This window comes from Magallana gigas, chromosome 5, assembly GCF_963853765.1.
Source record: "Magallana gigas chromosome 5, xbMagGiga1.1, whole genome shotgun sequence".
Classification (NCBI taxonomy): domain Eukaryota; kingdom Metazoa; phylum Mollusca; class Bivalvia; order Ostreida; family Ostreidae; genus Magallana; species Magallana gigas.
Window position 1 is genome coordinate 11,845,799 of NC_088857.1, and position 13,788 is coordinate 11,859,586.

Here is a 13,788-nt window from a genome sequence, read left to right on the forward strand (position 1 = left end):
GTTCCAATATTCGTGTATCTACAAACATGCCCTCTTGCTATAACCAATTTACACTGATTAAAGTCGAAGAAGATATGACTGCACCCACATTATCTTACAAACACGTGCATCGGAGATGCCTTGCAACTACCAGATAATTACGTGTGTTAAGTACCACACCTTCTCGAGTTCAATTTTTTTTATTAACAAAAAACAATATCAATTAAATCGGAGAAAATTGGAGGAAAAAAACTCATATGTAATATAAAGGCTTCAATTTCATTTCTTATAAAAACAAGTGACGTGAATTCAAACTCAAGCCTATTTATAATAAGGATCATAACAATCGAATGCAGAAGTGCGAAACGGTTACTTGAAACTGGTTCCGTCCGATTTATTCTTATTGTGGCATATTTTAAAAATATTATTATCATTTTACTTATACATTTTAAAGACAAAATAGACATATGTTATTATTTTTATACCATGAAATAAAAAGGTACAATTACTAAAATACTTGCATTTGATAGAAGAGTGAAAAAGCAAGTAAATATGCATGCAAAATTTAGAAAAACCTTTTTTTTTACCTGGTGTTGCAGTGTAGCAGACATATTGCATGCACTGTCATGTTGTATATTTTAAAGGTACCGGGGGAAGTAAATACGAAGTTTACAACGGTTGTCATGTTGTAAATTTTGTATTTACTGCCACCCGGTAAATTCAAAATTTCCAACATGACAGTGCAACTTAATCATCGTTACGGTTAACGTTATTTGTATCATAATATATAATTCGATCAAGAATAACTGATGCGATACACCTTCAGTTGACTAAGATTGCCTCTGATATGTTTTGAATTGAAAATGATGTGCCAAATGCAACAAAATTAATTTGCTATCTATGGATCTTCACATGAGCGATGTAGAAGGTTTCGGCATTGTGACAATGAAAAATTGTGCAAGAAATAAGCATTGAAGGCAGATACACTGGAACGGTATAATTATTCCCTTAAGAGAAATTGACAGGCAGAAATTTTAAATAGCCTTCATTTACTTCTCTCTGCAAACTCCCAAATTTTTATTCTGGAAAACTTGAAATTTCAGAACCAGTTACGATATCAGCTTTGACTTATACAGAATTATCTTAATTTAAGCAGTACACATTGATCTCATGAGCCGCATGAAAAGTTGGTCATTGACCTAGTTATTTGGCGGTGAATACTTGTTTTACAATTAATAGTACATTTAGTGGTTTGTCATTCTTATAATTGAAATTTTTATACCCTCTGAATAAATGAAATCCTTATATACCAATAATTGCAATTATATTAGAATGACAAGTTCAGCGACTACTGAGTTTTTAGCACCGCTCTCAGATTCAGTGTCAGTCCTCCTTTATTTAGATATTGGGTATTCAGAGCGTATAACAACGATAAAAGATCGTTTTAAATATAAATTATAATGAAAATCTCATTATTCTAACAGTATTAGAGGATGTTCAACCACGTATTACTTATTTTGAAATTATTCTCTAACAGAAATCGTGATGGTTTTGGTGTCATCGTACGACGTACAAATAACAGTGATGTCATGCAGAGTATATAAAATATATTTCATAATTTCAAAATGATGGCTGGCTGTTCTATCAAATAGTGTAGACATTTTTACAGTTTTATTTCCAAAATAAATTTAACTCTAAAAACAACTATAACAAAAACAAATATATATTATAATTTAGGCTATAATGTTAATAAATATTAATTGAGTTCGAATTTTCACAGAACGGGAATTTATATTCCGAGGAGCAATAAATAAATACACTGATTCGTTTCCAACATATTGTGATGTTTTAGAACATGGCAGAGATATAAGTTCCGTCAAAAACAAGAAGCAGAAGACATCAGTCAGTCGAAAAGTAAAAATCAAAAACCGTCCGGGAAATCGCTGTCATCTTCCGAAATACCTTTTAATGATATTGAAAATTCATCCTGAAAAGAAAAATATATCTTTATTACACTATATACATTGCAAAAAAGACTAAAATTATCATTTCCTTATATCACCTTATTTGATAAAAATGCAAATCCTGCGAGAAAATAAAATTGGATTTCGTAGTTCATTTTAAAGGGGCGTGAAATTTGGATAACAAAAGAAAGAAAGAAAAAAAAAGTAGTTCACAAAGCAAAGAATTGAGGGAGAAATATATCCCACCCCCTGGCCGACTGAATATCATATATCACATGAACCCGACTGTTAAGAGAATATAAAAAAGTTTTTCCCACCTGTCTTTTTAATCCGAATCGTCGCCTGTTGTTGAGAATCTGTTCAAGTAAACTGACAGGTGATCTTTTTACGTAAGTGGTTGGGAACAAGGTCTCGGGGGATTCTGTTCTTTCTGTAAACCTTTCGTTCTCAAGCCTAGAAAGTAGAATTAAAGTTAAAACAACACGCGAGCCTTGGAGAGATTCTATATACATGTATGTATATAGAAATGATTATACATACATGTACACAGGTTAATATTACTTAATAGACGAAACTTTAAAAAGGGTTGAGTTTCCGAATAACTACATGTACTTTTGCCCGCGTTGTCATTGGTCAAATAGGACTGCGCGAATTCAAATGTCTCAAATTATCTTTCTCTTTACACAACTGTGTGTTGGCGAATACAAGATGAAGCAAAACGGTTTGCAGATTTAAAATGGCGGGAAAAACACGTGGCGAAAATTACCCTGTATACAATAATTTGTCATAAAGAACTTACATGTTTTCGATTTCCAACAATCTCTGTTCCCGGCTATTCTCGGTGTGCAGACTTGTGACATCTCTCTTTGCTGCTACCCCCAAACATCGACGTGCGAACGGGTATGTTCTGAAAGAACGTAATAAAAAGTTCGTCATATATTAAAGATTGGAAACGAACATATCTGTGATATACATTTGGTTGAATACCAATATGTTAGTAATATATAATTCAGTATATTTCTTATTTACCAGAATTTTTACTTTGATCAATTTTGTTTTGGTGATTCTGAAAACAATGTGATGTTTGAATCAAATATATTATTTTGTTTATATATACGAATATAAAAATGTTTGTATTGTATAAAACGAATTTATCCGTTATTTATGAAAACAAATATGTTTGTAATGCATAAACCAAATATATAAGTATTCAATGGAAAATTTATGCGCCTGATATGTATAAAACGAATGTGTTTGTAGTACTATATAAAACAAATAATTATGTATTTTTTTTGGTTATACATAGTATGTTTGTAACAAAAAAGTGAATATTCTTGAAACATAAGAAGATAAACACGTTCATTTACACTGTATTAAGACTAATCCGACATCGTGTTCTTCTATAAATGATTTAATTCATCCTTAAATGTTAATAACAAAATGTGAAACGAAAAATAATAATGTAACTGTTCTGAAATATAGTACCGGTGATAAATTTGTTTATCCTCAGATATACCCAGACTGAATGTATTTGTTGAAAGACAAAAAGTCAGTTCTGATATTTTACATCAGAGTTATTTTAATTTCTGTCTCCGAAGTTTTACAATTTGATTGATAGCTTAGATTTGAATTCCTCTAGAGAATAATATCTTAGTGAATGTTTTGTGAAAAAATTATTTTTCGAGGTTCCACGGTTTCACTTAATAATACTTGAGGGACTCATCATGAATGGTTTCTTCCTTTCTCGTCGAGTCAGAAAGAGAATTTCAAGAAATCATTTTGGTTTCATCTGAAAGAAGTAGATGTTTGTGATTTTACACATAAAAGCTGCCATTCTTTTAAAATGTTCTTTAAAGGAATATTGGAGTATTTGTATATTGTGCAGCTTACAAATATATACTATATATGCTAGCTACGTTGTATAATTCGATTGCAAAATTATAATTAACATAGGCTAATTAATCATAACTCATTAAAGCTAAGAAAAAATAACTTTATTCTATTCTTTAAAAAAAAAATAATTTCACAAGAATTGTTCATTTTAATTGTTTTAGGAGTTAAATTTCAGCTCCTTGTTTAAACATTTTTTAACCTGTTACTACACACCTCAATTGTTTGGCAGTCAAAAGATCTGCATGATGAAGATTTTCCCATACAAACTGCACTCTTGTTTTTGCCGATTTGGTTCAGATTTACGATACGCGATGTTTCTCTTGCATTAACCTTTTTTATCATCTCATAAAGAAATCTCCCCATATCTTTATTTTCAGAAGAAAAAAATAGGCCGTTCAATAAGAATGTTATGAGAATTGCATAAGCAATAGATGATCGATACCGACATCCCCAATTCATGTCTGAGATATCTTTTTAAGTGTTCCACATGTTTCGATGAAAATCAAACCCCCCCCCCCCCCACCTTCACTTTAGGAGAGAGGACTTTGTTCATGTAGGCTAATGAGAATTTACAAACAGAGTCGCGTAAACCTGCTATCTTTCGCAAGGTTGTATATAAAAACATTATGATGAAAACCTTATGCCTTCCGGTATTACTGGAGGATGTTTGATGATTTTTGAAATATTATAACAATCATTCAAATTATTCAACGTTTATATAACGACGTTTTGGGTGTGTTTTCGCATAAATGTTACCTCCATGTACAATTTAAATTCCTATTAAATTTAATTTTATAGAAAATTATTATTGCTTGCACGTGGTGCTATTTCAGCACGTGGATTAAGTGAAGGACTACACCAATCAGAAGAAAATATTACTTAATACATGTTGAATATATGAAGGCAACGAAACACGAACTTCATCGAAAGTGTATTAAGCTACAAAACAAGTTTCAAATCAATTATCGAAATCAAAGCCATCACCCGTTGGAGGGCTAAAGATACTGATAGCAAGAAGTATAATAGTGTTGATCTGATACAAGTTTTATTTCTGTTTTCAAAATATTTCAACAAAGATTGATATACATTAACCGAATCATACATAGTAAACTGTTTCATTTCATTGAGTTTCAACACATTATTTGTTGTTTTAATACTCAAATACCTGATTCAATCGTTCTCTGCCATTAATATAAATCAATGACTTTATAAAAAAAAAAAAAAAAAAAAAAAAAACAACAACAAAAAAAACTAGGTTACTACTAGTATTTCAAATATGGTTTGTAACTTCCGTAAGATTTTTTAAAATTAAAATTCTAAACTACTTAAAACCAATTACATGTATAAAAAGAAAATGAAATTGTATATAATTTTTCCTTGCAAAAGAAACACTCATATATTGAATAACTGATAATCAGAATAACATTCTAGTGGATAGTTTTAAATCTAAGCTATAATAGTGTCTATTCCAGCAGGCTAATAGATCAAATTTTAATTGACCAGTACATTAAAAATAATGAAATAGTGATGAAGATGTCTTCTATATTTCATTAAAATTTTCTTATTCTAAACTGAAAAACTTTAAGATCAAATTTTGGAATGACCACCCGCACTTACAATGTATAAGATACGAACCTGTGGTCTTGTAACGGGTTTTTTCCAAGATAAACTTACTTTTTGCCAGAGTCGTATTAACTTTTGTTAGTAAGTGTAACTCCAATAGACAAATGTTATACTTACTCGCAAAACCTTCTCCTCGCCCGTATTTGACCTGCAACCGTCATTGTAAACAGAACAAACGCTAGGATGACGTTCTCGATCGTTGTCACTTGCATGCTCTGCAAAATATTGATGCGACTGTTATTGCCTATGAATTTCACGTTATGGCTAGAGCTTACTACTGCTCCAGACATTTAAAGACATACGGCTGTGACCTCGTGTTGCATCGACACCCGATCAGACAATATATGATGCTCTTTTATTTCATATTTAATATGATAAAGCTTATCTCCAGGGCGTATTAAAGCTGTGCATGCAAGATAATTAAATCATTTTGAAGAAACCAGTGTCCAGGGATTGAACAAAAATGAAATCTCGTTCTGTAATGAAACCGACTGAATAAAGAAGAGCAACGCCTACTGGTATGTCAATACAAGAGGTAGTTGCGGTCGAAATGTCGTCCAATTCCGTTTTTAATTTGCAAATATCTTCCTTAATTTCCCACTTGTGAAAGGTCGCGATAAGTAATCAACAGTTAATTCAAGTATTACAGTGTGCACGTGGTCTTTTTGTAATTCATTTAATTTTAAAGTCTGCACTATACTAGCTAACTACCTGAGAAACACGACAGGCCAGACACTACAACTATAATTATGAATGTATTGATGTCCGAAAAAAAAAACAATGTTCATATGACCGTAAACTGTTGCGAGAAAGATTTCAACCTCTCTTCAAAAATTGAAAATGTAAAGAAAATGCTATTCTGACATGTTTTTAAAGAATTTATTCATCAGAGTGTTTTCTCTTTTTCATAGATATTTTTTTATTCTAAAAACAATGAAATGTTCCAAAGACATATAATATTGAACGTGTTTGATTAGATACCAATACCATGCATTTATCAACAGCAAATCTAAAACTCTTAAATGCTTCATACACGTAGTTACTAAAATAATGCTTCCATTTTCTCATTAGTATATTTTTTTTTGTTTAGAATACACTTAGTATATTAAAAAAGTAAATACTTGCTGCAAACATTTGTAGCGATAAGATATTTTAATATTATGCCTACATTATGCACAGATCTGCCTTGAAGATCAATTGTATAACGATTTTAAATATTCATATTCAATAAATATGGTTTTAATTTCACTATGTTCGCGATTTATCGTTTTTTCCGCAAAAATTAAACAAATCGTAAATATTAACAAAAGATTTTAAATCGTGTTAATGCTTATACCTTGATCAACTTGTTTTCTTGGAGCGTGAAATTAAAACCATCGCGATTGGTACGTTTTGAGATATCGTGAAAACTTAACGCCGCGGAATTAAAAAAATGACTTACAGTATTCAAGGCACACATGTATAATATATGTATGTACCTTGAATAAGTTAACAATTTAAAATAGCTTTACGCGGAAATGTTCTTTTTACCGGTTCCAGGCAACAAGTGTCTGGCTTGTCGAGAACTAACTCAAAGATTCTTCATTCAGAAAAGTCAATCATTACTATCTTGTTTCCGTTGTCACTTCTAATTTCCGTTGGTTTTGTTTAATACTCTGATGTAACAACTTCCTGTTACAGATTCTTCTGTGTCTAACTGAGGAATTTAAGGTATTCAATGTATAATGAAGAGATGTTGAAAATTTTTGAATCAGTTTAAACTAGTTAAATATGTGTTTCTAGATAACAATAAAAGTGAAATGAACCAAATTCACATGACTGACAACATGTAAGAAGCCGGTCATTTTGAACCTTAAAATTTTTTTAAGAGTTATCTCCCCTTGTTAAAAAGAAGAACATTTTAATTTCGTCAAAATATCTGCGGTAAATGTTTCATTTTATTTCATATTTTAAAAGAGAGAAAGTTTATGCATGTATTAACCAAGAGAGTTTTTACAAATTTGAAGTTACTTTTTACAATATCTTATTAAAACATACGTTGCCCATAGACTCCAATGCCAAATTCAAGGTGTAATTAGTTGGACCATAATCAATATTTTGAAAATTCCTTTGGTGGAGTATTTTTATTTTATAACATCTTCAAAATGATATCATGTTTAAGAATATCGGACCATTCATTTATTAGGTACAAAACATGGTCGTTATACATCGAATACCTTAAACGTCTAAAAAATTAACATCAGATCAAAACTCTGGATAATTAGTTAATATGCTTTTGAAATGCTGTAGTTAATTGCAATTTAAAGGCATCTTATTGCTTACGACAAGACGTGCTTATGGTATTAAATCGTATTTTTAAATCAAAAGTGCATGTTATGCAATGCTGTTTCTGAGTTTTCTCCTATGTTCTCACTAAAAACTTAATATAATAAATAAAAAAAAAATGCATTGTTTCAAACAAGAATTACTTGGTATTAATTTTCCCATTCTGAACTATTTCAAACAATTAACTGCAAAGTTTTCTATGTACAGAGCACTTTCTACGATACCTTTATAGTTATGTTTTTTAAGTACAAACGAATTTTTTATTTAGACGTTTAAGAATCCTTACAAATATTAGCCGTTGCAATAATGATTAAAACCCCGGAATTTCAAGTAATGTATTAAAGCCGAACTATTTTAAATGCATTTATCCTAGTCCATTAACTACACAGAGAGCTGACCGACCCCTGCATTGATGGCAGCATTTCATATATACTTATCTATCTTATTGTTTGTGCAATTCATTATTTCAGAAAATAGATTAATTAATTTGAGTTATACATATTTCCGATTTTTTTTTAAACGGGAAAATGATTAGGTATCATAAGAAATAAGATTTGATTACAAACGTTTTGCTGCCATTAGTTTAACGTTTACTTTTACGTATAATGATCCATTCTTAATGATATTCTGTCTCGTGAATGAACAACAACATGTCTCTCGAGAGATGCTGTGGCCTTAAACTTATACACGACAATTCGCCCCACAGTGTATTGATAACTCAATTGTTATCCGAGGCAGAACTTTCCAATAGAATTTGTGAATTAACATCTTACAACTTAAAACGACCATTCATAACGTACATCCACAACTTAGAAAATTAGAAAATGTTTGCTGTGAATTTAGAAATTAAACGAAATTGAATTTGCTAGGCAATGAATCCGGATGCAAAATAAGGCTATATTGTCGATAAGATGTCGCCCCCTGGCGGAATAAAGTTGCAATAGCATAAGAACTGGATTACGTCACATTTTTCAATCTACCATTTAATTTGTCGAGTTGTAAGAACAAAATAAATATCTATTTCTAAAATCTAAGCTGCTTTTGTGTATCTGATCAACAAACATATTGTTTTTCCCATCACACTATCTGCCCTTTGGGGAACACCCAGTTTACGATACAAGATGGGGGAGATTTTCCATGTTTTTACCCTATCTGTACATAAACACATGGTCATCTGCCAACAAATAAAAAAAATTAGATTTCAATCTTTTCATTTTCTTTGAAAACTTTCTCAATGAAATGTTATCAATTCTCAGGGCAGATTTAACTTTAATTTTACATATACATGTACCGTTATTGTTTTTTTGTTTTGTTTTGTTTTGTTTTGTTTTTTGTTTTTTTTTTATTTCATATTCTCGTTGAGTTAACCCCCGAACAAAATAAAAAGAATCAATATTAATATTTATAATTCTTCATTGATTATCTTTGTTATCGGTATTACTCTATCATACCTCAAACTGCGTAAATTGATAGAAAAATTAAAAGTTTTTTTTATATCTTAAAATTAAAATTAAAAGGTTTGGTCTTTGCAAAAGATCATATAACTTATTTTTTAAAAACCAATGACTTGTGAATCGAAAAAGTTAATATATTTTATTACTTTTTGTTGGTTCCTTGATGGTTTACTTTGCGGCTGTTAATCAGTCTGATGGGTTTTTTTTAATTTTGACTGCTGAAGCATCTAAAAATATTTAGAATCAAAGTACCGATAGTACTGACAGGCTCTCTGATTTTTTTCCATTTATTTTGCTGTTCAACTTTTTTTATTATTAAATCTTAATTATACTCCAGTATAATATTATTTACTCTACAAATATCATATAAAATTTGAAATTGATAAGTAAATTCCCAAAGTTGACAAATACTATTGTGTTTTAACTTAATGCGAAGCTGGTCTTCGCTTTTTTAAACATTTAAGCTTTTAAGTTGTTTTAATATCTAACATTGCACTTTTGGTAAGAGCTCGTTCCTTCTATCATTATTTTTTCAAAGAATTGTATATACATCATATATACGTGCAAAATTTTAACGAAATGATTATTGCGATGGAAGCATGTTTCGGGGACTATTTACACAATGTGTTGACTTAAAGTTCATTTAGTTTCCTCCTTTTCGTTTTCAAACTCCTTAAGAATTCATCTAGCGATAACCAATACAGGAACCACGTTTTTTAAGATTTAAAGTACATGAATTTAATCTATGTAAACTTTGATCTACATAGCAGAGGGTGATTTGTATTCCTGAATTTCAGGAAAGTAAAAACGACGTGTGATCGTAATACTAAACAAATTCTATTCTTTATCTGGCAAGAGTCATGCTTCTTTTAAATTGATGTCGACACATCCACTGGTGTTTGAAAGTCCGGGGTCGAATTTTTTTGCGTTACATTAGAACTTAAAGTAGGTCAGATCGATAAAAATCAAATCAATGGAAATAAAAAAAACCTTCAAATAATTTTACCTAAAGATTTCTGATAACCAGTGCACTTGTTTTCTAAACAGCGCCCTGGATTTGGCAAATTCTTTTCCCTTCCAGAGTCTTCTTGCGTCATTTACTATACTAGATTTGAACTCTCCATATTGTAACACAATAAAAAGTGAAATGGAGCTGTTGTTTCTATCAAACAATAATTGAATCTTGAAATTTTCAGATACATCATCACCCCGCATATCTGTGAAGGGTTATAAAACTGAATGAATCGGATTTGTCAAAAGATAACGCGCGCAGAATTGCATTAAGACAAGATGACATGAAATAATAAATACTTTACCCCGAGGAGTGCTTCACAATGTGGCCAGGTTTACTGGCCATATATTGTGGTTCTGAAATTGACTTTGCCAGATAAGTTAAAGATGATTCATTGCTTATAACACTTTTCAAGTCATGCTTTTCCACTAGTGATACTTGTTCTGGCTTAACCGAATAAAACAGTGTAACATTGGTTAGGCGGCAAAGATATACAGAAAAGAGATGACTATCAAGGACACAACAAAAACGAGAGAAAGGAAGAAATAAGAAGTTATCATCATATATATTAGACGTGCATAAGATTTCAGCAAACGCATAAAGATATACATACAATGTACTAGTTTGTAGTTTTTAATGTTACTATAAAATTTATTATGACAGAATCACTTTTATAACCTGAACATGTGAAAAATAACCACCTATATACGAAATCTTACATTACACCTTTCTAATCTTATATTATTCGCTAAACAATATGTTTTTCATTTACACGGAAAGGACTCCGAGCATACAATCATATCATAGGCTTGTTTCTTGGTCTATTGGCAATTCTTAAGCCTGTCTGTCACATTAAAGCTTCTTGTGATTAGCCTAAGATCATATTGACAATGATCTCTATTATTTCTCCCCATTTTGTGTGTTGAACTAGAGTATTCTTTCTCCTATCCAAATATTGTTGTAACCGGTGAATTCTTTCCCTGTATGATGCGTGCGCTAAAATAGATACTTGGAGATCAAAAGGTGGAGGCGAGGTTAAATGGTTGCCAATAAAGTCTTCATATGGATGCACTTTAAAGGAGGATATTTTAATCTTTTAAGAACATTTTAAAGCCTAAAATTTTGAATTAACTGGTCAGGGCGGTTACGAGATGACAAGCTACATGTATTATATCGGCGACTCGGATTGTTATTTCATAGTATACAAAATGACATTAATAACTGTGTAATAACTCCGGTTCGACCTTGTATTAGAACTTTATTCTCAGTTTTGTGATTATTTCAGTCAATTATTTAGTATCATTCAATAAGCTTCTGATTCATCAAAACATTAAATCAAATCTCGAAATTTTTACGTCTCTTGTAAATACATTAAAACCCCTTTGTTTCTTATAAAGTGTAGGTAATTATAGTAAAACTAGTAGATAATAAAAACTTAGCGCTGAACATATATTAATCTTAGTCTAATCAAAACTGAATGGGAAATTAGAATTTATTGGTAATTTTCTCGACAAACCTACAATATATTCTATTAAATATGAACTATCGTCTACGTTATACGTAGAATTCTTTCAGACTTTTTCCAGGAATTTCCGCTCTACACAGAGACTATCGAAGTGTCTTTCCCATTTGTTTTCCCTTGGGAACACGTCCTGAACTTACGGTTCTACGAAACTCTCAATGAAAGGAGACAACATGCCTTGCACGCGATTAAGAAAGCATTTCACGGACAGTCAAAGACATCGACTGGAATCGTCAATTTGGTGATTCTCCGGGGAAAACAAAAACGTTTTTTTAACGTGAAAACATTTAAACTATATGTTATTAATTAATTCTTTTTTTATAATATCAGTTAACTGTATACATAATTCATATACTGAAAACTGGAAAAATTTCGAAATTCAATCTCGTTAATTGGTGAAATATAGAGCCGGGTTTAATTATGAAAATTGATTTCGATTTCATCCGCTTCCAGGTAGTGTAAAATTAACTTTGTTCATTCATTTCCATTAAAGGTGTAGTTGTCTGTAAAGTTTCAGCAAAGACATTTGATCCTTTCGGTTTTTAACATGATGAAGATAAATTTAATTTGATGCTGTTTAATAAAATTTCAGTAATGACTAATAACCCTATATAGTGTCAATATCAAAACATTTTTTCAAAATTTTCTGAGAGCATCGCTCTACAAATATACGAGTACATTTAATTAATTATTGTATTATGAAGCATATCATAACCATAAGTCATAATTTATCAAAAGTGTTGGGGTGTTATTGACAAAACTATAAAGTATTTGGTTTGAATTACCAACCAAAAGCACATGATGTCGAATACTCAAATTCTACATACCTGAAGACGGACTCACACAGATGAATAAAATTCTCCCTGACACGCCAAACTTGTCCTAAACATAAAACACTTCTCAAATTAAGTCCTCGACTGAAAGTTTCTATTTATTTTCTGTCTTTTATTTTCTGTTCAACTTGACGTCGCCCACTTGACACCCGTTTGTCAATCCTGATTAAATTACATGCGTCAACTTCTCACTACGGTACAGCTCCCATTAGATCTCTTAATACATTTATACTCTGGTAGTCTTATAGCAGGCTCCAAAGTTCCATCTAACAGTCAACCGCAGATATCAAGAAGAACTGGCTTCTCTTGCTCGAAATTCACCTTTTTTGTTACGACCAATATCTATTGTTTCTCTGGAGGACGTTTAGTTTCGGTATACTTGGAGACAGAAGACCGTTTCTGATTGAGTGAGCTCTCGAGGATGTGCGATACTGAAAAGTGAATATCAAAATAATCGGTAATTAAGTCGCTGTTGCTCCCCTCTCGGTAGGGTGTTTCACAAACAGCCACGGCTTTAATTTATCAACAATGTCAGGTTTTATCGAATCAGTTTCCGCAATTATTTATGTCCATCTTGCATAAGATACAGACGAATACGAATTTTGATTAAGGTTGATTTCGTTACACGGTTCTCTCACTTTAAGAATGCCACGAAGATTGGAGGACATGCTTGGCAAAAAGCAAGACGAGTGCCCTTGATTAATTTTGCCTTCTATTTGTATGTCTGGTGTAGATATGAATGCAGAGATGTTCACAATGGTTTAGAAGTTTCGATGTTTCACACGCAAAGCAGTTGAAATGCAGTAGATTATTTGATTCATGGAAAACCCTTATCTAAGCTCTATCAATTGTTAAATTCATGTATCGTATATAATAGAAATAATAGCCCTGGTCATATGTGTCTGCACTGTGACCAAACCGGTCAAATATTCTCAATAATAAGTTGGTGAATTACAGTATATATTTATTCTAATGTCGATATCGTTGTGCCATTATCCCCGGTTCATTTTGAACCTCGCAAAAAGTTATGCAAATTTCTCTTCTCAATACATATATAGGCTATGGATTATTGCAAACACATCGTGTGCAGTTTATGTGCATATGCGTAGATTAAGTCTTATCCACATTCTATACATATTTATTGTCAAATACAAATGTTAATCCCATGATTTTACTATAAAGA

The 13,788-nt window shown here is 31.3% G+C and overlaps 1 protein-coding gene across 1 annotated transcript; it reads right to left on the bottom strand.

The window, feature by feature from the left end:
* Positions 1-1,635: 1,635 nt before the first annotated feature.
* LOC105334937 (uncharacterized) lies at positions 1,636-13,104 on the bottom strand. The gene is made up of 5 exons (XM_011438567.4): positions 12,600-13,104; positions 5,577-5,674; positions 2,743-2,850; positions 2,261-2,396; positions 1,636-1,966 (listed from the first exon to the last, which is right to left on the bottom strand). Exons 2-5 carry the CDS (start codon positions 5,669-5,671, stop codon positions 1,901-1,903), a joined length of 405 nt encoding a protein of 134 aa, XP_011436869.3. The 5' UTR covers positions 5,672-5,674; positions 12,600-13,104; the 3' UTR covers positions 1,636-1,900.
* Between the last annotated feature and the right edge of the window lie 684 nt (positions 13,105-13,788).

Coding starts and splice junctions, on each gene's coding strand:
- LOC105334937 (XM_011438567.4), bottom strand. CDS start 5,671: ATGCAAGTGACAACGATCGAGAACGTCATCCTAGCGTTTGTTCTGTTT. Junction 2,397..2,742: donor TTGTTGGAAATCGAAAACAT/GTAAGTTCTTTA, acceptor TCTACTTTCTAG/GCTTGAGAACGAAAGGTTTA. Junction 1,967..2,260: donor GATTCGGATTAAAAAGACAG/GTGGGAAAAACT, acceptor TTTTCTTTTCAG/GATGAATTTTCAATATCATT.